Below are 25,794 nucleotides of genomic sequence, written 5' to 3' on the forward strand. Positions count from 1 at the left end.
ACATTGTTTCAGCATATTGCCTAGAGTTAACAGAAATCCCTGGTTTCACCTCCTAAATGTGGACAGAACATTCATACGCAATATGACTCGTATCACAGTAAATCACTATTGTCTAAACTCTCATCTTTATAGGATAAATCTCTCCGAAAGCAACATGTGCCCTTGCGGAAAAGACTACGAGGACATAGATCACGTAATTTGGGATTGTGAGTTATACGAACAACATCGAGCCGAACTTATGAGCCAACACAGAGACAAAATGCCTATTCGAGATATACTGGGACTCAAAGATATTGAGTCAATGAAGATCATCAATTCCTTTATAAAAACGGCCAAGATTTGTTTATAAAAATGGTATGCGTGTATTTGTATGTAGTTTGTAAAAATTTTTTTTTTTTGTAAATCGTTAGAGTTTTAAGTTCTTCCTTACGACTTTAAATTTGTAGTACTTGGCGAATATTGATTTAAGTTTGTAACATGAAAACACGGCTTTGAGATGGTAGTTACCTTTTGAGCCTTAATAAAAAAAAAAAAAAAAAAAATACCCTTCCTTCAGGGCAATGTTAGAGGCGAATGAACTGCAAAGTTTAAAACCTTCTCAAAAACAAAGAATTGAATTGAATCAGGGCAATGTCAGTCGTGATAAATTCTTCGATCAGTATACATCAAGCGTCTTGATTATCACCCATATTCTGTATTTCGATCGATTCGAAATATTTCGAGCGACTTAATCAAATTCCATTCTGTATTCCGTCGAGTTGTTTTTGCATTTCGTTCGAACTGTTTCTCTTAGAAAATTAAAGTGGCAAAACGTTCGAAATAGGTGAAGCGAAATTATAGCTCGAACGAAATAACGATTTCGAACGAAATGGAAATCCGTCGGAATACAGAATAGGGCTGTATATTCGATCTAACACCACATCATCGGGTAGCCAGCCTACTCTCATCTCACTTGTGGAACTCTGCTCAGATACTTCTCTGGGTGGAGTCATCCGGTCTGACTTTACACCGACCAACTGAGAGTCCTGAGTTTGGAGGTCATGATCGTTTGCTTAGTAGCGGACACGCAATCAATAAGGCCACGAAGACCCTCTAAACTTTTCGTTTTGAGAATATATTATATGAACTGAAAAGTTTAAACCCTCTTAAAACCAAAAAGAAGAAGAAGAAGAATATATTATACCTCTCTCCCCTACATTGCAACTGGAATTTTCGGTTCGAATTAATTTCACCCCCTCGATTAGTTGATTGATGAAGGAGGCCATCGAAATCAAAAGCATTTTTCATATTTTATAATGTTTATTCTACATTTGTATCATTATCGTCTAACGTGTTTCTTCTCATATATATTCTTATTATTGCAGCGGAAAGTTTCACAAAGTTGAGAGTTTTCCTTGTTTGGAGATATGTTGTATTTACACCACCAATCTCGTTTCTTATCAAAGGTATAATAAGACTATGCCAGAAATGTCAGTTAATTGATTTCATCTTAGCTTGTATAATCATAATAATATAACCACAGTAAGAACAACGCATTACTATTTACTATTTTTCCGACTTTTTTCTCTCATTTTCGTTAAAATAACGTATGTGTGTATTGTGGTTTTCTTCCTTTTGCCTCACATTAGTCGCTATCCATTTTTTTTTTATTCTCTCTCGCTTCTGTCTAATCGTACTGAATTATTTGTGATAATAATTTACAAGGCACATGTAGAAATACGCTCACTCATTCGGAATCGGGTCGATCACACGCAATTCAAAATTCATTCATTCTCTCGGGCATCCTTTTTAATAAACAAAAAATGTTCACATTGATTATGGGTTTACTGTTCTCATTCCGCTATCGTCATCACAAACGAGAAAATGCGCTCTCCCCCTCCGGACAATGTGGAAATGAAAACCACGGCGTCACTTTTTCCTATTTGACAGTATAGTAATTCTAGAAATTAGTATAAGTAAACAGTTTTCATAGTCTTTCGTAGTAGATTTGTTTCGTAAAACTAATAATAACGGGAAGATTATCTCTCTGATAGATATGTAGATTTGTTTTTTTATCTTCTTGTTGTTGATGATGATGTTTCGTTTTGTTTGTGTGTGATAACCTTAGTACAAATTGTAGAGTAAAAACTAATGGAAACGCAGAAGGATAAGTTCTTGTATGGCAAACTTTCTTTCTCTGAATGTCGTTTCTTGATATGTTTTTGAACCACTCACAGTTTCGCTTCCAGCGGCTGTTACTGTTCTTATTATAGTTGTATGCTTTAATTCTGGTTCGATTGTTTTGTTGATTTCACTTATGTGATGTTGGTTCTGTGCTGTTGGAATGTACGTAGTTTGTTGATTTGGAAATAGCGAAGGTTCTACTTGTTTGAGCAATCGATTTTATTTGTGGGTTTGTTCGTTCACCTATTTGTTCACTTCGGCACACGAATGATTCTTGATAGATGAGGAAAAGAACCAAGCGCAGAAGTAGGAACGAGAAGCCCATAGTCTGCCTTGCGGTTCATGAAATCATGAAATCTATCGTGTTCAGTTCAGGGGCACGGGCAAACAAAGAGGAAACAACTGAGGGATTGCAGGAGAATTGTGATCCACTTTTGGCTTATATAGCCGGAAAGATATGGCAGTTTACATCTTGTTGCTTTTGAGCGCTAAGGAGTTCCCGGTGAACCACCGCTCCGGGAGTGAAATGCAATGGAAAACAGTTTTTGGTACTTGCCTCGAACTCCGAGACGTGTCGGTCTTATCAAAACAATAATTTACCGTAAAAAATCACATTAAAATCATTCAACTAGTTATACGATTGGAATTAACGCATTTCGGCGTTTCAACTCGAGGAGAATAAACTCTTCTGTTACTAAAATAATTAAACCAGCCTACTGCTTTCCGTCGCGCGTGCCGTTGTGACATCTCACAACTTGCTAGGATCGTAGTTTTGGAATATCCACTTTTGCGCCTCGACTGCCGCATCGCAGTCCGCCATTATCAGCTTCTGCTTGCTCTCATTGATGGCCAGACATTTGTCCGAGGAACCGTGTCTCAGTAGACGCGAGCTTGGCGAGTAGTTCCAGAACTGGTTACCCTTGGAGCCGTGGCACGGATACAGTATCACATCCTGGCCGGCATAATCCAGACAGGCCTCATCACGGCGGATTTCACCCGTTTTACTCAGCATCCAGTACTGCAATGATGTATGAGTCAGATTATTGTTTGTAGGGATAAGATGGATGAAAAAAGATCACAAGATAGTCACGTGCCGTCAGCCTGCACGTGAGATTCTTGCTTTTAGTATCCTGGTTCAGCAGCGACTCAAATCAGTAATGTCTATCAGGCAGTTAGTGGGAAAGCTGCAAGTATATCTTTTTGAAAGGTGTACAAAATTGAAAGACATGAGCTTGGAGGCGAATGAACTGCAAAGTTTAAAGCCTCTTAAAAACAAAGAAACAACAAAGACATGACTGATTTGATTTTACTACACAAAAAGCCAATTTCTACGGGGTTTTTTTTCCGATTACCTATACAAGCTGCTAATCAGGACATTTACAAATGTTTTTTTTTTAATCTATAAGAACATATTTACAGGAATCTGTTACCAATCATCACCACAATTGAACTTTTTACATCACAGCTTCGGATTCAGCAACGAGGGCATTCATTTACGGACAAGCTTATTATTTCCTGGATCGTCTTTCGAATGAGGGATTAAAAAAAACGGCGGAAGAATTACAAATAGATAAAAGAAAATTTCCCAAATGTGGTGTTGTAACGCTAGGAAAAGTGTGTTCATATTTCAGACTTTTCTTTACTCAATTGTGATGTTGGCTCTAGGAGGGGGGTTACTACCAGCACCAAATGATGTTGTTTGCAGAAGCAGATGAATATGTTATTGTTAGATTCGAATTCTTCTTTTTTGGTAAAATATGTAAACATTTGTGCAACGGTTCTATCGAACAACATTCGGTTTTGCTGCCTCTATCAATTGGGTTATTGGATGTGCAAAGGATTATTATGAATGACGCCTTCTATCACGAACTTCAAAAAGCTTCTTCGATCGCTGAAACTACAGGATTATAGTTATCGATTATTCGGAATGACCTAGAAAGTTTGAGGACACAACATAATGCTGGCAGTCACGAAAACTACTCGAGTTGATGATTCGAAAAGAAGGAAATCACAAGCGATAAAATAGGGTAATAAAGGGTGTGTCACATCAAATTGCATCACGAAAAAAACGCTGTAGAAATTTAATGTTTATGAATTATATCTTCAGCTTTCGCTTATAATCAGATAAGAGTGTATAGATCACGTTGGCCATGCTTCACTGTCAATTTTTCGTAAATTTGGAAAAATGTCGTCGAACGAAAAAGAGCGTCGTGAATTAATCCTGTGCACTCATTTCGAGAATCCGGAGTTGTCACATCGGGACATCGGTAAGATGCTAGGAATCGTCCAATCCACGGTCAGCAGAGTACTAAAACGATACTTCGAGAACCTAACCATCGACCGGAAGGTGAAGAACGGCAAACATGGATGCTCCGTCAGTGAAAAAGATCACAAGCGCGTAGTTAAGCAGTTTAGACGTGATCCGAGAAGTTCGGTCCGGGATGTCGCCAATAAGCTGAATTTGTCAAGTTCATTCGTCCAGCGGACCAAGCAGTGGGAGGGCCTGCGTACATACAAGGTTCAGAAGGCTCCTAACCGCGACGAAAGGCAAAACATGGTGGGGAAGACGCGAGCCCGGAAGCTGTACACCGAAATGCTGACGAAGCCGCATTGCCTGGTAATGGACGACGAAACCCACGTCAAAGCGGACTTTCGTCAGCTGCCGGGCCTGTTGTTCTTCTCCGCAGAGGACAAATTCAGCGTTCCGGAGGAGATTCGCAAGCAGAAACTATCCAAGTTTGCCAAAAAGTACATGGTGTGGCAAGCGATCTGCTCTTGCGGAAAGCGGAGCGCTCCCTTCGTGATGACCGGCACGGTAAACGGGCAGGTTTACCTTAAGGAGTGCCTACAGAAGCGCTTACTACCACTATTGAAGCAGCACGAGGGCCCGACCATCTTCTGGCCGGATCTCGCTTCGTGCCACTATTCAAAGGACGTGTTGGAGTGGTACGAAGCCAACGGGGTCACCTTCGTGCCAAAGGAAATGAACCCGCCCAACGCGCCGGAGCTTCGCCCAATAGAGAAATATTGGGCGATTATGAAGCGGGCCCTCCGGAAGAACCCAAACGTTGTCAAATCGGAGGCGGACTTCAAGAGAAAATGGATTTCTGTTCAAAAAAAAACTACAACCTGACGTTGTACAGAACCTTATGGACGGGGTAAAGAGGAAGGTGCGAGCATACGGGCTTGGGCTCGAAGTATGAATAAAAAGAAAATGCCAAAAGTTGTTTAATAGTTTTTATTTTACTGTCTAAAATTTTCAAAAGGATCGGTCTACTGGGCGAATTTCTACAGCGTTTTTTCCGTGATGCAATTTGATGTCCCCCCACCCTTTATCAATAACCGGTATGCATCATCAAACATAAAATTTTCGAAGATTATCTATGACTTTGGTCAAATCGCGTGTTGAAACCATCGTGAATATACAAAACTCCAACATTCTTACCACATACCGACGACATTATCTGGCTGAAATGAATCTAAATTGAAATAAAATGAATAATCACCACCGAATCTTGCTTTTCAGTCCGTAAAATAAACAAACACCCTCACTTTTGTGGTTCTGAGCTCTAATGTAGATGTCGCATGAGCTGATCCAATTGGCGATCTAACGTACAAATCTACACCTAGGCGGCGCTGCGGTAAAAGTGATGATGGTTTTAAATTTGCCATGTGAGCTTATGGAAGGTTTGTAGTTCTTTCGATAAATTACAGTGTTATAATCATAAAAGATTATTTGATTGCGATGAGTTTTTAAGAAATTTAATTCTGCGCATTTTTATATAGAACATGTTATTTTCTTATCTCTTTCAGTAGTGAACATTGTATAATAATTAACAATGGTTGAATCAAAGACGGAAATTCGAGAGCACCATCAAAAACAATTAGAAAAATGCATGGTTCTTGCATGTGAGAACTACCTTGGAAAGTCCGGAAGTAAAACATACGTGATTTGTTTTTCAATTTTAGGTTACTTAATCATCATTTTCTTAGTTCAAAAAAAAAATGAGTGGGTTATATCTATGATATAACCGCAAGGTTCACGTGGAACTACCTTAGCTTAGCAATCATTCGTTTGTATTGATTAAATTCTTGAAACAGTTTCCAAATTCAATTGAGTTCAATATATTTGCTCTGTGAGTGAAAAAAATGAACAAATGCCGTGTAAAGTCAATTCATTTATTGTGATTGATTGTTCTTCGTTACAAGTAAATTTAATGACGGACCTTTTACGTTTGGTATGATGACTAGAACAAAATATATGTACGGAAGAATTATCAAACGTTTGATGAACCAGCCTAAGGCTGAAAATCTTTCCAATAAAGACAAAAAAATTATCAAACGATTATTTTATTTTACGTTTCCCTCTGAAGTTTACATCCCAAAAGTGTACATACGTCTCGAATCTCGAATTTGCTTGAAACTGGGAAGTTCATTCGCTTCTAGTGGCTGCACGATTTTCCCAGGTTCCTAAGTTTAGAAGATCATGTTAGGACAGACATATTCCACTCTGCACAAAGGCAAGCGAGGACAAAAGTACTCGCAGTTTGCATTTATTTGCAGAGCCGATTTCCCCAGAAACCTCGGTTTTGAAGTCTGTGTTAGGGAAACACATTTCAATCGGAACAAAAATACCCCCGATTTGTATGAATTTGCAATGCCGATTTCCCCTAGGCTGCTTGGTTTTGATGGCTGTGTTAGGGAAACCGTAAATCGGGCCAATCAAAACGATGCAGTTAGGGCGTTTAGATAACGCCTAATATTTTACAGTTATTCAATTGTTTATCTAATGAAAACAACATTTTGTTAGTTGCGATAGATGCGTAGAAATATTCCCTATCAAGTGATGCAAACATCTCTCCTATCCAGTACGAAATGTTCGAGCTATAAGCATTCGAAATCTTTAATTTTTGACGTAGGATTACGTCTTTCGGGAACATATTGGGGTACAAATTGAAAATCGTAAATCGAGTACATCTCGAAAATTGTCCAATTTCAAACGCTTATTGCTCAGTCATTTCATGATGGATTGATGAAATTTTTGCGTCAATCGGTTCCGGCACTCCATAACAATTTTTCATATTGAAGAAAATAATATATGTCATGAAACTAACTATCGAACAATTGAAAAATCTTAACCCCTATCCTAACGGAAATACCCAATTCTGATCGGACGATATTGACGAAACATGTGGCAGATCCCTAACAGAGACATCAAAACCAACCCAGCAAACATTAAATCGTATAATTTTGCACGTACTAAGTCTTACAAGAAATCAGAATAAATCATAATCGCATATAATATCAATCAAAGTATGTATCGTGTATATTTGAAATCGCATAAAATGTAAAAACACGATTTTATATATCATTATCAAATTAAGTCGCAATTCGGTATAATAAACATCAATTTTATTATGTACATTGTCGTAACATATATTTAATCCGCATCATATGCGTATATTACGCTGATGCAGTTTGTGTGTCGTATAAGCATATAATTTAAATCGATTCAGTACTGTAGTAAATCGTATTGCATGCTGAAGAAAATCATGAAACAGTAAATCATATTAGATCCTAATAAAGAACATATTACATCATATTGAAATGTCAATGTAATGCTGATGCACTCGAAAGTTTTAACCGCTGTTGAATTAAACTTCAGATAGCCGCGCAAGCTGGTGGATGATAATCCAGACGACCGAAGTTGGAACCCACTGTGTCATTTTAAACATTCATATTCCACTCCAACATAAGTCAATCAATCAATTATTATTTCTACGAACATAAATACTCATATATAAAAATGGCGATTCGTGAGGCTATAATAAACATTTAACGAAAATATTTTGCGCCATTTGTTTTTTTTCTATGTCTGTAATAAATCGTATATGAGTATGGCAAATGTCGTATTTGGTGCTTTGACAATTCATGAATATATTCATATTAGATCGCAATTCAATTCCAACATAATCGCTATTATAGCCGGTCATAGTTGCATATTCATCCAAACAAATTCGGTAAACATTTGCCATGTATGTATATGGCCTCCACTTTTGCATGCATATGCCAGTTAGGCGCATTATATGCCAACCAAATTTTAGGGCATATGATGTTATATATACGCTTGTTATGCGATTTAATGTTTGCTGGGAAGCTGCCTGGGGGAAATCGGCATTGCAAATACAAGAAAGTAGGGAGAGTTTTTGTTCCTACCGACATGTGTTCCCTAACAGAGACATCAAAATCATACTGCCTGTGGGAAATCGACATTGTAAATACATGAAAGTAGGGGGAGCTTTTGTTCCTACCGAAATGTGTTCCCTAACAGAGACATCAAAACCAAGCTGCCCAGGGGAAATCGGCTTTGCAAATATATGCAAGTTGGGAGCATTTCTATATTGCAAGTAAGGTGAGTGATACGATTAATTCTAGCAAATAAAATTTAAATTTGGAACTTTAATGTTGGTTGCTTCGTTAAATTTCATATCAATGGCCGATCGTGTATTGTGAAAAATTTAGCACAAGTGTAAGTGTAAAATTGTATATGGTATCAGCTGCGTTAAATATGATTTGATATATGAAACGATTTATTTCAATTTTCATAAACAAAAACCAAAGTGTGTTCCCGCTTGAGAACGGGTCGTTTGGTTTAAGCTGTCTGTTTTGTTGTGTTCATTTTCACCCAAGGAAAGTTTAGCTTTAAAATATGTTTTCTCTATACTATATTATGTTTTTACTGATGAGAAAAATTGATAATTGTGTTCGGTATTAGTAATTATCTTATATTACATTGGTGAAGTTTTTTTTTCCTTTTTTCCTTCCATACATATCACAGGAGGCATCTCGTCTAGGATCTCAGAGGGCGGTTTTCATCATATCTCGTTCCACTTCAGTATCTTCTTCTATCTGATACGCCAACCACCGACTGTCTACCATCCTTCTGTCATCATTACTCGGTAAACACTGGTGGAGTGAACAAACAATACCCGACAACCAAACAAAGCAGCCCATTTCAGGGCCACCAAATCATTATCAAAGAGTTTAACGATGTAATTCTTCAAACATATTCAAAATCAACAGATAGCCTAACGGAATCCTACGCCAAATATGCGGTCGTGTCTCGGGCACAACCCTCCTGTGACTTTTTTTTCCTGCATGTTCTGTGTTTAGGTTTTCATTTTACCCTCCATATATTCCGGTTAGACGTAGTCCCACGTCAAAACAGAATCCAGATGTCTCACCGATCGTTTACGTTTTGCGTTAGATCGCCAATTGACGAATTTACGCAAAGCTGAATCAGCTCTTGCGACATCTACATTAGAGTTCAGAACTACAAAAGTGACGATGTTTGTTTATTCTACGCACTGAAAAGCAAGATGAATCGTGATTATTTATTTTATTTCAATTTAGATTCATTTCAACCATTAAATGTTTTCAGTATATGGTAAGAAAGTTCGGGCTTTGTATATTTACGATGGTTTCAACACGCGATTGAACCAGTGTCATTGATAATCTTCGAAAATTTTGAGTTTGATAACGCATACAGGTCATGCGTACTGTGGATAATGGTGATGAAATCGATATCAAATTAGGTTAGATGATATCATTGATAATGTAAGGGTCGATACGAGAATGATTTGCAGTATTTTAGATGCAAAACATGCTACTCATCGCTTATCTAGTTGAGAAACAATAAAAGTTACAACATTTTCTAACATTTTCAGCGTAGAAAGAATACGTGAAACCGAGAAGTTGGAAGATAAATTCTGGTTTTTCTCGAAAATTTGAACGAATTTCATACCAGAAAAACAAAATATCCTCATTTTACTCGCTGCGCCATCTGGTAGTAAATCCAACGTAAATTCGTCAATAAAAATCAAAACTTAAGGTTGATTTAGACGATGCCAGTCAGCGCTCTAGTTGAAGTATCCAGTGAATAGAGAACAGACACTCTGTTCAAGTTCGAGGCCAATTACTTGTTCGATACTGGTACAAGTAACTTGAACAGAGTGTCTGTTCTCTATTCACTGGATACTTCAACTAGAGCGCTGACTGGCATCGTCTAAATCAGCCTTCACTTTAGTGGATAAAGAACAGAGGATTGGAGAATTAAATTCCGTGTCCCTATGCACCTTATTTAATCCGGACATGACATGTCATATGAGATTTTTCAAGTTTTATCCAAATAAAACCGTATTTTCTAGAGATTCTAGAAAAAAAGATCCTCAAATATTGTTTTACAGTAACGTTCGAGTGGTGGAAAACGTCATATTGATCTCCTCGACTGATATGATTAATTAATTGTATATTTCGCCATTTTATGAAATACATATGCATACGTCACGAAGCTTAAAAATATATTCTATTTTTCAATCATTAGAATGGGTAAGAAACCATTTTAAAGCTGATCTTTTGAAAATAAAACGATTTTACAGGATCCAGTTTTTTAAAGAGCGATCATCCAGTTTTTTGAAAATTATTATTGGCAACTCTGACTGTGCATTGGTAATAAAATGGATTATTCCCTTTTCCGAATTAATGTTCCGAAAGTAAATGGACTGATGGTTAACGAATCTATACCGCCTTCACCCCAGAGCCTCTCCGAAAGCACACTAACATGGGGAAACCTAAATCAGGGTCAGTTAGTGGTATTTTGAATCTCATGGTTTTAGTAAACATTAAGTCCTGTATGTATGTATGGATTGGTGGGTGTATGAGAAGATATGAGGAATTAGTGTATGGTTTTGTTTCCTTCGTTCATTGGTTCCGCATCACCTTCCTCCGATGACATAAAAGCCCGCTCCATCACCCGGGAATCGAAATTTCAGTGTCAAGTCTTTAGTAAGGGAAGAATTTTGGGGTTGTTGGACTAAATACCTGATTACCGCCCGCCTGGTGGCAAGGCCAAATGCCAAGCGGCGTATGCATGTCCTCCGGCTTGGCTGCCGAATCTATACACAAACCTGACCACGGGTTCGCTACCTGGAGTGTTTTTTTTTTGGTAACCCAGGAAAGAGAGAAAAAAGAGACGCGTAGAAAGAAAAGAAGACGTGAGATTGACTATGTTTTGCATCCTCCAGACAAAAAAAGACTATAAATTGGATACGCTGCGATATAGTGGTCATGATGGTGACAGATTCCTGCTTTTGCTCTGTTTAAAACCTAGATTCGGGAGTAAAAGAGCGTTATTTACTTGGTTTCCGCCTTGATTGTGGCAGGGATAGAGCCCTGCAGCCTTCTTAAGGTTCTTTTTGCCTCCGGGAGCATCCAGACAGGTACGATTGCCATATCCCATGTTCCTTACCTTGATTGTTGCGTTTGTTTTTTTTTTTCAAATAATCAGCGAATCGTTATAAAATAGAACAAAATCAATTATAAAAAACAACATCGGATTTACCTCTCCAGAAGCGACTGCTTCTCCCGGAATGAACAACTCGGGGAAAATGTTGTCCAAATACCACCGGAAAGATTTGCAACCAAGCTCTTCACGGAGCTGTTTCCGTGATGTTACGTCCCCGTAGTCACCCTTGTCATTGCCGATTCGTTGATAGTAATACTTGGCGTATTCATCCAGCCAGACCTCTGCCAGTCGAACGGAGTTCCGCTTGATGACATTCACACCCGTTCGCCACTAAAAAAGGCACACATACAATCATTGCATCATGTTCTAACCCTCATCTTGCGTGATCTCACCTTATACGGAGATCGTTTCCGGAATATGTGACCAACGTGGGAGCAAGGGACGATTTCCAGCGTTCCACCACACATCCATGTTTTGAAGGAAAGCTCCAAATTCTCCCCACCCCAGATGTCGAATCCGGAATCGTACGTTCCGAGGCGTTCAAAGAACTCCTTATCGATGGAAAACAAACCACCCGCCATCGTTGGCGACCACACGGGTTCAGCAGTGCTCTGGAACCCAAAACATTATGGTTAACCTGAGAGAGAAAACAAATCTTGTTAAGCTTGCGACTTACCTTGTGACGTTTCTTTTCCTTCTCCGGCACGGCGTGCCAGTTGAACTGCAGATTCCAGTCAAACCCTCCAACATTAACACCACCCGAATCACGGTAGTGATATTCCATTGTGTTATCATCGATCACGTCAATCACTGGACAGACAACCGTTGTGGAGTTTCTTGCAATTCGGTCCAACAGAGGCTCCAACCATCCTGAAAGTGGGAGGAAAGTGATGTATTAACCATAACAATTCATATCGCATCATTATTCCTCACCGGTGGTACATTCGCAATGGGAATCCAAATACGTCAGCACTGGAGCGGTGGCATACCGAGCACCCAGTAATCGGGCCCGAATCAATCCCTCACGTTTGGGAGCTCTCACAATCTTCACCTTTGGATACGCTTCGAAGTAATCTTCCAGCTGTTTTTGGGTGTGGGCTAAAATGGAACAATTGCAACCAATGGCACCGAGATGCTTCTCTTCATACTCACGCATATCGGAAAAGTCATCCACCAGAACCACCTCCTTGACCAGATGATCTGGCGAGCGATCCAGCACGGAATGCACCGTCCTCAGCAGCACGGACCAGGCCTCGTTGTGGAAGCAGATGATAACGGAAGTCGCGGGTAGATCGGTCATATAGCGCCCTGGCTCTTTGCACCAAGCGTCCCGCGGATCGGGCAGGCTGCGACGGATCGAGATCAGATCGGCAGCGTATTGGTTGAACGCATTCTTTGACCAGCCGTCGTCCACCGCTTTCTTCATCTCCGGTGACATGTCTTTCGGGAGAACCACAGGTTTACCCATCGCACCGGGCGAGTCCGGGCTATCCTCGTTGGGGGGAGCGATGACTCCTTCGAAGTCTATAATACGGGGGGAAATGAAAATAATATATCAAGATTTAATAGTGCTCTTTAGGTTCTTGCGTGTAATTGAAGAATATTTGGAATAACATATCGTTCGCATATGTCTAACAAAATTCGACATTCGAAAGTTAAGTAAATAACACATTTCAATAGAAAATACGTGATGTGCAAAGTCTGTATCGCGAATTTTGAATTTCCGCGGGTTACGTACATTCCATTTTTCTGTGGTACTAAAGGGTGTGTCACATCAAATTGCATCACGGAAAAAACGCTGTAGAAATTCGCCCAGTAGACCGATCCTTTTGAAAATTTTAGACAGTAAAATAAAAACTATTAAACAACTTTTGGCATTTTCTTTTTATTCATACTTCGAGCCCAAGCCCGTATGCTCGCATCTTCCTCTTTACCCCGTCCATAAGGTTCTGTACAACGTCAGGTTGTAGTTTTTTTTTGAACAGAAATCCATTTTCTCTTGAAGTCCGCCTCCGATTTGACAACGTTTGGGTTCTTCCGGAGTGCCCGCTTCATAATCGCCCAATATTTCTCTATTGGGCGAAGCTCCGGCGCGTTGGGCGTGTTCATTTCCTTTGGCACGAAGGTGACCCCGTTGGCTTCGTACCACTCCAACACGTCCTTTGAATAGTGGCACGAAGCGAGATCCGGCCAGAAGATGGTCGGGCCCTCGTGCTGCTTCAATAGTGGCAGTAAGCGCTTCTGTAGGCACTCCTTAAGGTAAACCTGCCCGTTTACCGTGCCGGTCATTGCGAAGGGGGCGCTCCGCTTTCCGCAAGAGCAGATCGCTTGCCACACCATGTACTTTTTGGCAAACTTGGATAGTTTCTGCTTGCGAATCTCCTCCGGAACGCTGAATTTGTCCTCTGCGGAGAAGAACAACAGGCCCGGCAGCTGACGAAAGTCCGCTTTGACGTAGGTTTCGTCGTCCATTACCAGCCAATGCGGCTTCGTCAGCATTTCGGTGTACAGCTTCCGGGCTCGCGTCTTCCCCACCATGTTTTGCCTTTCGTCGCGGTTAGGAGCCTTCTGAACCTTGTATGTACGCAGGCCCTCCCGCTGCTTGGTCCGCTGGACGAATGAACTTGACAAATTCAGCTTATTGGCGGCATCCCGGACCGAACTTCTCGGATCAAGTCTAAACTGCTTAACTACGCGCTTGTGATCTTTTTCACTGACGGAGCATCCATTTTTGCCGTTCTTCACCTTCCGGTCGATGGTTAGGTTCTCGAAGTATCGTTTTAGTACTCTGCTGACCGTGGATTGGACGATTCCCAGCATCTTACCGATGTCCCGATGTGACAACTCCGGATTCTCGAAATGAGTGCGCAGGATTAATTCACGACGCTCTTTTTCGTTCGACGACATTTTTCCAAATTTACGAAAAATTGACAGTGAAGCATGGCCAACGTGATCTATACACTCTTATCTGATTATCTGATTATAAGCTGAAGATATAATTCCTAAAAATTAAATTTCTACAGTGTTTTTTCCGTGATGCAATTTGATGTGACACACCCTTTATGTTATGACTTTAAGGAGAAGAATCAAAAATTAAATTCTGCTTTTATATTTAAAAAACAAAAATATTTGCACAAAAAAATAATTTAAAAATTTGTTTGACTCGATTATATACATGATTTAATTATATACAGTGCAAAGAAATCGGAGACTGTATATAATCGAGTCCACTCTGTATAATCTTGTTTTGACTTCCGGTTTGCTGATACTAGCCCTAAATGACCAGCGATGGTGGAAAATCCCTGCGATATGAATGGCTTTAACAGCGGAAGTCGAATATACCATTTTGGAATCGAAAGTGGTGGCCCTAAAGGACCAGGAGTTAGTGGAATGAAGTTAGATAAATTAAGCGAGACGAAGATAGTGTTAGAGCGAAATGGCAGACTTTTAATCTCTAAAAAAAATTAAACTAATTTTTGAAAAGGACCAACGTTTTTTTTTTCTCATTTTTTTTGCAAAAAATTCTAGCTCTTATTCTTCTTCTTCTTAAATGGCACTAACGTTCCTAGAGGAACTTTGCCGTCTCAACGTAGTATTAGTTGCGTCATTTTGATTAGTACTTAGTAGAGATTTCTATGCCAAAAAAAAAACACGCCTTGAATGCATTCTGTGTGGCTCTAGAATACGCGTGACCACAGTGCAAGTTGGAGGACGTTTCTTTGATAAAAATTTCCCTGACCAGAACGGGAATCGAACCCGAACCCCCGGCATGTTAGGTGAGACGCTAACCTCAAGGTATAATACCGGCAACATTTGGTCACGAATGAATTGAAAAATTGTTTATATTTTCATCTAATTATACAAACAATTTTGTTTTAAATTACACTGATTTTTTTATATTAAAAATATTTTTTCTCAAAAATCTAAAAAAAATATATGAATATTCTATGCATTTACACAAGCCATCCATACATTGTAAGATAACACTTTTACAGGAAACAAGTTTTTAAATAACAACTTTTTCATTTCTTCTTTTACAACTAATCCTAACTTTGTTTAGTCAAGATGTAGTGTGTTCGACAAAGTTTTTGATCTTATTAAAATATGGACTTTTGTCGAAGCCGTCAACTTTCTATCTTTTGTGGTTTCTAAAATATATGGCAATTTTATATGGAGACTCCTGAAATAATAATGTTTTACTCGTAGCATTTTTGTGTGTAAATTTTCGCGTTTGGCATGTTCTTGACATGTTAAGTAGAAAAAAAATTCAGAACATGTTAATCGTAATAATTTACAAACAAAATAGTACGAGTAATGCTACCTTGGCTACCATGACTGTTGATAGATCACAGTAGCCATGTCAGAAGCAGGAGTGACATGCTTTTAGATTTGTGATTATTCTAGTTTTACCTTCCAACTAATAAAGACATGAAATCCTCAAGCTCTCATAATTTATTTGACTACTGAGAAGGTAACATTTTTGGCGACGAGGTTGAAGCCTGAAGATTCTTCCGAGATGACCACCGAATATGGAACTCAAGCCGGATCCGAAGCTGGAGCAAGTGGAGGAGAAATTCCGTTGTCCGTTGTGATGCAGCAAATGGCCGAGCAAAACAGCCGTTTGATGAAGTTACTGGAACAGTTCACCGGTAACCAAGCAACGTCAACACAGCAAAACGCTCCAGAGAAAATTCTCGAATCCCTTGCGACCAACCTTAAGGAGTTTCACTTCGATCCGGAAAACGGGTTGACTTTCGATCGCTGGTTTTCTAAGTACGAGGATCTATTCAGGCAGGATGGCAGAAGCTTGGACGATGCCGCGAAGGTTAGACTTTTGCTGCGGAGTCTCACGAGAAATTCCTCAACTACCTGCTGCCGTCCCACCCACGCGATTTCACCTTCGACGAAGTTGTAGACGAGATGAAGCAGATTTTTGGTCAGCATAAATCTCTGTTCAGCAAGCGCTACGACTGCCTCAATATTGAGAAGAACGAAGCCGACGATTTCGTAACGTATGCTGGAATCGTCAACCGTCAATGTGAGGATTTTGAACTTCAGAAGCTCACCGTGGATCAGTTCAAGAGCCTGGTGTTCATCTGCGGTTTCAAGTCATCGAAGGACACCGACGTCAGGACCCGACTTCTGTCGAAGCTCGAGTCCGATCAAGCTGAAACCATCAACCTGGCAGGACTGGTCACCGAGTGCCAACGACTTTCGAATCATAAACACGACACGGCGTTGGTCGAGAAGAAACCGACATCTTCAGCGGTCCAGGCAGTTCGGCAGTCAAAGAAGCAGCCGAACAACCAGATGAAGTCATCAGCAGATATCAAGACACCTCCATCACCATGTTGGCAATGCGGCGCAATGCACTTTGTGAAGGACTGCAAATTTTCGAAGCACACCTGCAAACAGTGCGGGAAAGTGGGCCACAAAGACGGCTACTGTGGTTGTTTTTCCAAGTCATCAACTACGGAGTCGAAAGCTGGTTCCAAGAAGAAGAAGCCTTTCAACACGAAGGTTATTCAAATCGTGAAGCAGGTCCGTAGCCGTAGAAGGTTCATCACTGTCAATTTCAACGGAAAATCGGCCGAGCTCCAATTGGATTGTGGTTCCGACATCACCGTTATCAGCACACACACGTGGAAAATGATTGGCTCACCGTCATCAACGGTGACTAGCGTAGAAGCATCAACGGCATCAAGGGAACCACTCGAATTGGTTGGCGAATTCACCTGCCCGGTTACTATCGGGAAAACTACGAAGGCATCGGTCTGCTACATCACATCAGTTGAAGATCTGAACGTCATCGGACTGGACTGGTTGGACGCGTTTGACTTATGGTCGAAGCCGCTTGCTGCCAACTGCAAACAGGTGAATCTTTCCAATTTTTCACCTTCCTCTGATCAGCACTTCCTTAAGCAATATCCTGAAGTTTTTCAAGATGGTTTGGGCTACTGCATGAAGACGAAAATTTCACTGTCTCTGAAGCCGGATGCCCAACCCGTTTTCCGACCAAAGCGACCGGTGCCTTTTCATGCCATCCAAAAGGTAGAAGAGGAGCTGGATCGACTCGAGCGGTTGGACATCATCTCGCCGGTCGATTTTTCGGACTGGGCAGCACCCATCGTCGTTGTCAAGAAACCGGGGGGAAAAGTGCGTGTATGTGCCGATTACTCGACTGGGCTCAACGCAGCACTGGAGACCAACAACCACCCTCTTCCTACCCCGGAGGAGATCTTCAGCAAGCTATCCGGCAGTCAAGTCTTCAGCATCATCGACCTGTCGGATGCCTACCTTCAGGTGGAGGTCGATGACGAATCCAAGAAGCTGTTGACGATTAACACCCACCGTGGGTTATTCCGTTTCAACCGATTGACTCCAGGGGTCAAGTCAGCACCCGGTGCATTCCAGCAGCTAATGGCGAAAATGGTTTCGGGTCTACGTGGTGTGGAAGTTTTCCTCGACGATATTCTGGTGCACAGCAAGACTCTCGTGGATCATAACCGAATCATCCACATGCTTTTCAACCGTCTGCGTGACTATGGATTCCGTCTACGTGTGGAGAAGTGCCGATTCCACCAGGATCAAATCAAGTACCTTGGACATATCGTTTCTGCTAAAGGTATCCAACCCGATCCAGCCAAGATTGCAGCCATTTCGGAAATGCCCGCACCAACCGACGTTCCCACCTTGCGCTCGTTCTTAGGTGCAGTCAACTTTTACGGCAAATTCGTCCGCGAGATGCACCAACTACGCCATCCGTTAGACAACCTTCTGAAAAAGGACACGAAGTTCGATTGGAGTAAGGAGTGTCAGCACGCTTTCCAAAACATCAAAAAAGTGCTACAATCTGGTCTGTTGCTCACCCACTACAATCCAGAGCAAGAGATTATCGTGGCAGGAGATGCGTCAAAAACTGGCATTGGTGCAGTTATTCTTCATCGTTTTCCGAACGGCATCATCAAGGCTGTGTCACATGCATCGAGATCGCTGACTGTAGCAGAGCAGAACTATAGCCAAATCGAAAAAGAAGCGTTGGCATTGGTTTTTGCTTGCACGAAGTTCCATCGTTTGCTGTGGGGTCGCCGGTTCACGCTTCAAACGGACCATCAACCATTGCTGAGAATTTTTGGATCCAAAAAGGGCATTCCTGTACATACCGCAAATCGGCTCCAACGATGGGCCCTGACACTTTTGGGATACGATTTCAACATCGAATACGTATCAACTCAAGATTTCGGTTACGCTGACGTACTTTCCCGACTTATCAGCAACCATCCGAAACCCGACGAAGAAGCAGTCATCGCTATGGTTCGAGTCGAAGATGACGTTAGTTCCTGTTTTCATGACTCTATTCAAGATCTTCCAGTCACCCACAATAGCCTGAAGATCGCCACTAAGAAGGATGCCGTGCTCCAGAAGGTAATTTCTTACACACAAGGTTCCTGGCCATCACGGTGCGAAGGTATCGAAGATGTAGAAGTTCGATCTTTCTTCAGCCGTCGAGATTCCTACTCCGTAATTGACGACTGTATCATGATGGCGGATCGAATTGTAGTTCCCAAAAGCCTGCAGAAAAGGATCCTCAAGCAAGTTCACCAAGGACATCCTGGCATCGAACGGGCAAAAGCTATCGCTCGTGGAATCGTTTTCTGGCCGACAATAGATGAAGACATCACCAACTACGTTCGTAGATGCCCAAGCTGTGCGAATGCTGCACTATCTCCACCACATGCTCAACCACAACCGTGGCCTCGAGCTGAAGGACCCTGGCAACGACTCCACATCGATTTCGCTGGACCTGTGGATGGAGAATACTATTTAGTTGTGGTGGATTCTTTCTCAAAGTGGCCGGAAATACTGCAAACTCGTTACCCGACTACTTCCACAACGACCACATTTCTTCGAGAATGCTTCGCAAGATTTGGAATTCCTACAGTCATTGTGTCGGACAATGGAAGCCAGTTCACCAGTGCTGAATTCCGTGATTTCTGCGAAGAATTTGGGATCGTCCATTTCCGTACAGCTCCGTATCATCCACAATCAAACGGGCAAGCGGAGAGGTTTGTGGACACCTTGAAGAGATCGCTGAAGAAAATTGTCGACGGAGGAGAGAGGTCAACCCTTACTGCGCTTCAAACGGTCCTGTACGTCTACAGATCCACTCCATCAGCGGTTCTGAGTGGACAATCTCCAGCCGAGGTAATGCTTGGACGCAAGATGAGGACAACTTTGGACCTGTTACGACCGTCACCCACACCAGAATTTCCCCCGCAACATCAACCAGTCAAGCGAAGTTTCCTAGCTGGTGCTCGAGTTTATGCCAAAGTCTACTCTGCAAACGATAAGTGGAAGTGTTGATAAGTTGTAACGATAAGTTGTGCTCGAAGCTATTGGCAACGTCAACTACAACATATTATTGGACTACCAAGTTGGTCGACGCAAAGTGCTACGTTCGCACATTGATCAACTCCGAACGGGAATGGAAGAAGTTGCTCCTGCACCAGCACCATTATCCATCTTGATTGACGACTTTGGACTTACTCCAGCTGAACCAACACCTCAGCTGGACAGAACCCAATCTTCGATCCAGAACGATCAACCATCACCTAATGAAGTCCTGAACTTGGATCAACCAACATCTGATGAGGAGCACGTTGAGTCAGCCGAGGTTCTTGATCTTCAAGATACGTTGTCGAGTGAAGGAGATGAAACTCTACTGTCAATGGATGTTCCCCAGCCGATTCTGACATCGACACCTTTGCAACGTCCCGTGCGATCAACCCGGCCACCAATCAAGTTTCAAGATTACCACTGCTACCAAATTAGAGGGGAAGATGCTACCTTGGCTACCATGACGATTGATAGATCACAGTAGCCATGCCAGGAGCAGGAGTGACATGCTTTTAGATTTGTGATTATTCTAGTTTTACCTTCCAACTAATAAAGACATGAAATCCTCAAGCTCTCATAATTTATTTGACTACTGAGAAGGTAACAAGTAAAACATTAGTAGGTAGCAATTTTCCAAAGAAAACATGAAAAAGTTGTTGTTAGAAAAACTTTTTCCCTGTAGCAGTGCCTTTCTTCAAATGTATGGATGACTTGTTAGTAATTGTATGGGTTATTCATATTCGCTTTCTGAATTCAAAAAAAAGTTTTTAAGAAAAATAGATTCAAATTTTCTTATTTTTTCAATGATTTTTTTTAAATAGTCATTTTGAAGATCTTATAGTTTTTGAGTTGAAATTAATAAAACTGAAAAATTATATTCAAAATTTCAAAAAAATTCCGACTCAAAAACTATAAAACAAACGAAATTTTGATCAGAGAATAAAATATAGGAAATTGTTTATGTTTTCATTAAAAAAATATCAAGCATGTTTTCTTGAATTATTGAACGTATTGACAATCGTTTCTACCGCAAGCATTGCCTACATTGGAACATGACCAATATGAAGTAAATTATTCAATTTGGAGTGTACGACTTCATAAAAACATGATGATCATGAATTAGGGTACATATAATTCTGCTCAAACATGCATTTATCATCAATATATATATTATATAGAGATCGATTATTCTATGTAGATTGTTCATAGTCATGGTTATTAGTCACTGAGTGGTGTTGGTGGTTACGTCAACCATGCATATTTGGGCAGTATAGAAAACGGCTGAATTTAAATAAGTTATCCTAATTTAACCGAAGTAAAATACCACTTTTGAAGTGAGTGCAATATACATTCTTACGACTCACCTGCATTATCATTTCGCTTCTTACTCTTCGGTGGCACTTTTCGTTGCGTTTCCTTCTCCACTACTCGTACCGGGACAGCTCCGTCCTGATCAACATTATTATCCACATAATCGACCACCGCCTTATTCTGACTCAGCTCATCCCTATTGGCATCCTCCCGGGCGTTAATGATAAACTGGTTGAACTTGTCACGTATCCCCTGCAGAGGTAACCGCTGTGGAGCTTCGTATGCACTTCCCGCGCTTCCATCGGATCCTGACAGTGCCCCGGATCGACTACTGCTTCCACTTCCATCATCCGAGTACATAACGAACACAACCATGAACCATATCACCCCCAACAGAGCGATGATCTTGAGGAAGGACGATCTCCGCCTGCCTATCAGTCCCATCTTGTTGAATTTTCTGTGTATCTTAATGTAATCCTACTTTTCGCCTAAATGTACACTGCTACTGCTCTACACCGCGATCACTTCTAGAACGACATCCAACTTGGTTGTGGTCTTCCCAAAAACTTGCGACCTGCTTCACGTGGAGAAGATCATTCTGTCGTTCGTGATGGATTGAACTCTTGCTCGACTCTTTCTCCACGATTGCGCTGATATGAGCTAACACTGTTGCATCTTCCAGATTGCGCGAGGCTTCGTGTCTACTGATCAGCTGATGATATGTGCAATTTGATTTCTGCAAAGAGAACAAAAGAAAGGGAATTGCTGTAATAATGGTTCATTTTCACGCTCATCATTACTTCATAATTAACCCACTCACACTCACTGTCATTCTCCCTTGTGTCCCATCCCCGACCACACAACCCAGCAACAACAACAAAGAGAAAGATTACACCGCATCGTAAATCTTGGTTTCTTCACACCTCAACGAACCTCCCGCGCTATGTGTTGTTTTGTTTACAGCCCAGCGGACAGCGGCGTGTAATATGTTGGGTGTTTTGCTACGATCAGGGGGGTTCGAGTTCGTCTTCACCCTTGCACACAGTCTTTTGTATTGGTAGAAAAACATCCACCTTAGTCGACGCTTCAGCGAATCATCCCGATGAGTCACGCTCGTGAGCTTCGGTCAAAAGGAAATATTTCACACACCTGATAAGTTAACTGAGCTAATCAGCCATAACTAATGGTGGCGCATAATACTTGTGATTTATCATCGCTGCATTTTAATACGGTGATGAGATGAGCATCACCATTGGGTTGTCAGATTCTTTGTTGTGTACAGTGAAATGTAACATACAAAGCCTACTTCAAAGCTAAGATAAGATCAGACAATAGGGGGTCTTTTACGGACCAAATTTCTGTCAGTCGTTCTGATTTCTGATTGGTCGATTTCGATAAATTTTGTAAACAAAGTCGATTTTTCCAGTGTTGCCAATAAAAATAAATTACGTTGGGTTTGTATTGAATTTAGAAAAAAAAAATGAATTTAATTGATATTACGATACTTAGTTTAGAGGAAATGTGAAGGAATTGTATACACGTTTTACCTAATTATTTTGTTACTATATTTTGATTGAATTGAAAAATTTATATATATATATATATATATATATATATATATATATATATATATATATATATATACATCCATTTCATGTCAAACCGATATAGTGCTCCTCAGATTTCCATGAAAAGTGGTAGTTTCTTTCGTTATTGCAAAATATTAGACCCGTATTTTTTATTTTTTCGTTAGGGTGACCTTTTCTTATTTTAGGGTGGTCCGAAAAATCATTTTTTTCTACTTTTTCCTAAAAGTGCCTTTTTTAAAAATTCATAACTTTTGAATCACTGAACCGATTTAGATGATCGATATATCAAATTGAAGCCAATTAATCTTTTTTGGAAAAATATTAGGCTTGCCAAGAAATCGAATTTTGTTTTCGTAACTATTGATTGTAGTTGTTTTTTGTTTTTTTTATGTTTTTTGTTTTTATGTTTTTACATTTTATGTTTTTTCTTGAAAGCTGAGGATTTATTACATAACATATCTCGATATCAGATAGGCTTTTTTGTGTTTTTGAGTGACTTTTCAAAGTTAACCGGTCGTCCGTAAAATCATTTTTCCACTCTTATCCAGAAATAATTTTTTGCAAAAATTTATTACATTTGAACTACTGAACTGATTGAGATGATCGACATATTAAATTGAAGCCAATAAGCCAATCTTTTTTGAAAGAATATCACACTTACCGGAAAGATAGGATTCTAGTCGCATAGGTCTAGTCTAGTCACATAAGAATATTGAACGAAGACTTAAAACATGTTAAATTTACAAAATAATGACTCTAAAACGAAAAAAACACCTCTCTAGAACCCTCTTTCCAAGTTCAATACTTTTTTCAATATTTTTTCTATTAAAAATCTACCTCATTGGCTTCAATTAGATTTATTGATCATCTGAATCGGTTCAGAGGTTCAAAAGTTATGATTTTTTGAAAAAGTCATTTTTGGGAAAAAGTGGAAAAAATGAGTTTTCGGACAACACTAAAATGGAAATGGACATAAGTTTAGTTTAATAATAATCTATTTGGTTTCTGATACTAATATATTTTATTTCTACCATGCCATGCTCCTGCTATCAAATTTTCGTTTCCTTGTTTTTTTGTTTTCTCCGCTTTTTAAACGAAAAGATATAAATTTTTTTATAATGTCATTCCTTGTTTTTTCACAATGGAATAAAGTGGATGGCAAAACATACATTTCTCCTGCCATTTTCTTCGGCAAATCAGCTTCGTTAGGTTCCAAATGCGATTTCATATTTCGGAATAGAATTTCCATTGCTAAGAAGAAATTAAAAGTCTCATCATTCACTATGCAGATGGGAGAGTTAGAAGCTGTAGCTCGCAAATATGAAAAAAGAGACGGTTGATACAATCTAGGTTGTGTTTTGCTGACTACCAATCTCTTGTTACACTGCTGACATGTTCTTTCCCGCTGAATAATTTTTTTGATGATGAAACCAGCTATATAGAACAACGAATTTTGTTCTGTTCTGTCGAGAAAAGTTTTCGCTTCATCGACGGTGTACTCATAGTCGAATTCAATATTCATATCATCCACATTATCACTAGAATTAGATGAAGCTGAAATTCGATATGATGTCGATGCTGCTTCATTGTCCATCAATTTCTGGGCTGAACATTCTTCACGCCGCTTTGATAGCAAATCTATCAATCCAATAAGATGTTGTTGTGTATCGGCTGTATACGAAGCATTCGGTACTACGGTCATGTATTGCGAAAGAGTCACAATTTTCAAGTTATTGCTGAATTGCAATGGAGTTGGGCGTCGTTGCTTTGCACGAATCAATGACAATCTTGGACGAACCGCGATGTAAATATTTGTGGGTGTCCTTCATGCAAAAGCCGATCTGTCAACCTCACAATTGCATTCGTGCAAACGATTACACTTGTTTGCCATGGTTTCCAATGTCCGTGTCCTACTTGGAGATCATACATTAACCGCACCATGGTCTTCAGATGAGCGATATCCTCGTCATATTTCATAGGATCATTCAAACAAAATACTTTTTCTTCTGCCCTATTATTGATAAGCTCGAACCATCGAGCAAAGTCTTCTATGAAGCATGCGGTAGTAAGAAGCTCCGGTAATTCTCGTATTTCCGCATGAAACTTCAATGCTGCAGCCACCGTCCTGTTGCAATATTTTGTTGCGTTGCATACTTTCATTTTATCTATTGAAGATGTTCTGTTGTCAAAGCACACATCCGAGGCCGTTAGTCTGTGACAAAGCCGCAACGTGTTGTTTATTTCGGAGTTCACGATTGTGGTTAAATGGTCTCGATGAACAATATTGGATGTTAGCTTTTTTTCACGAACATACCAATCCGGAACTTTCAGGTAGACATTGTTCAACCAGCCATGTACTGTATTTTTAAATACGTGTACGGGATCGGGTATGATCTCTAGCATTCTGTTCTCAGCGTTTGGATGAGGTATCGCAGCATTTAATGTCTCATTTTTGCGACGAATATCGATCCCCAAATCCTTCCACATGCGCTGGTTTTCGGACCCGGAATCTGTTGTTATAAAATGGACACGCAAACTGATTCCCTCTGCTCTTGAAACTGCAGACAATACAGCATTCTTCAAAAACTCTTTTTGTATAGAGTTGTACTCGGTGTACTCGAAAGCAACCACCTGTTTCCAGCGCGCTGCGATTCCAACTAGCATGAATACCAAAGCTTTACAGGCTAAAGTTTGGGACATAGGAAGCGTTGTTGTTCCAACAAACTGCTTCGTATTTTGGCAAAACTCATTTGCCTCGTCTATGCTCATTTCGTCTAGAACCAATCCGCAGTCCTTTTCTTCAACCGACATTGTGGAGACTTTATGTTGTAGCAGCTCGAATATATCTTCAAGAATACCTACAAAATATTATTTCATATATTAACATGCGATGAGACATATGATTATAATTACATACCAGGACTGAAACGAACTCCTTCAATTTGGCGTAGTAGAGTCCTCGTGGATGGGAACGGGAAGCCTTTTTGAATAAGCTTGTCGTATCCACCTTGACATGCAAACCGAATTTGT

The 25,794-nt window shown here is 40.3% G+C and overlaps 1 protein-coding gene across 8 annotated transcripts in view; it reads right to left on the reverse strand.

Moving 5' to 3' along the window:
- Positions 1 to 1,279: 1,279 nt before the first annotated feature.
- LOC129764534 (putative polypeptide N-acetylgalactosaminyltransferase 9) overlaps positions 1,280 to 25,794 on the reverse strand; it is a 270,199-nt gene continuing 245,684 nt past the window's right edge. For 7 of the 8 annotated variants that reach the window (XM_055763717.1, XM_055763718.1, XM_055763712.1 and 4 more), the window contains 8 exons: positions 21,229 to 21,911; positions 12,620 to 12,991; positions 12,401 to 12,565; positions 12,144 to 12,337; positions 11,860 to 12,078; positions 11,564 to 11,797; positions 11,360 to 11,470; positions 1,280 to 3,181 (listed from right to left, as the gene is read on the reverse strand). In XM_055763717.1, the coding sequence (XP_055619692.1) occupies positions 2,912 to 3,181; positions 11,360 to 11,470; positions 11,564 to 11,797; positions 11,860 to 12,078; positions 12,144 to 12,337; positions 12,401 to 12,565; positions 12,620 to 12,991; positions 21,229 to 21,619 (1,956 nt within the window). In that variant the 5' untranslated portion in view covers positions 21,620 to 21,911 and the 3' untranslated portion in view covers positions 1,280 to 2,911. Of the gene's footprint in view, positions 3,182 to 11,043; positions 11,149 to 11,359; positions 11,471 to 11,563; positions 11,798 to 11,859; positions 12,079 to 12,143; positions 12,338 to 12,400; positions 12,566 to 12,619; positions 12,992 to 21,228; positions 21,912 to 25,794 lie in introns of all 8 variants that reach the window. The other variant, XM_055763719.1, reaches the window with a different exon arrangement.

The sequence above is a fragment of the Toxorhynchites rutilus genome, chromosome 2, assembly GCF_029784135.1.
Source record: "Toxorhynchites rutilus septentrionalis strain SRP chromosome 2, ASM2978413v1, whole genome shotgun sequence".
Classification (NCBI taxonomy): domain Eukaryota; kingdom Metazoa; phylum Arthropoda; class Insecta; order Diptera; family Culicidae; genus Toxorhynchites; species Toxorhynchites rutilus.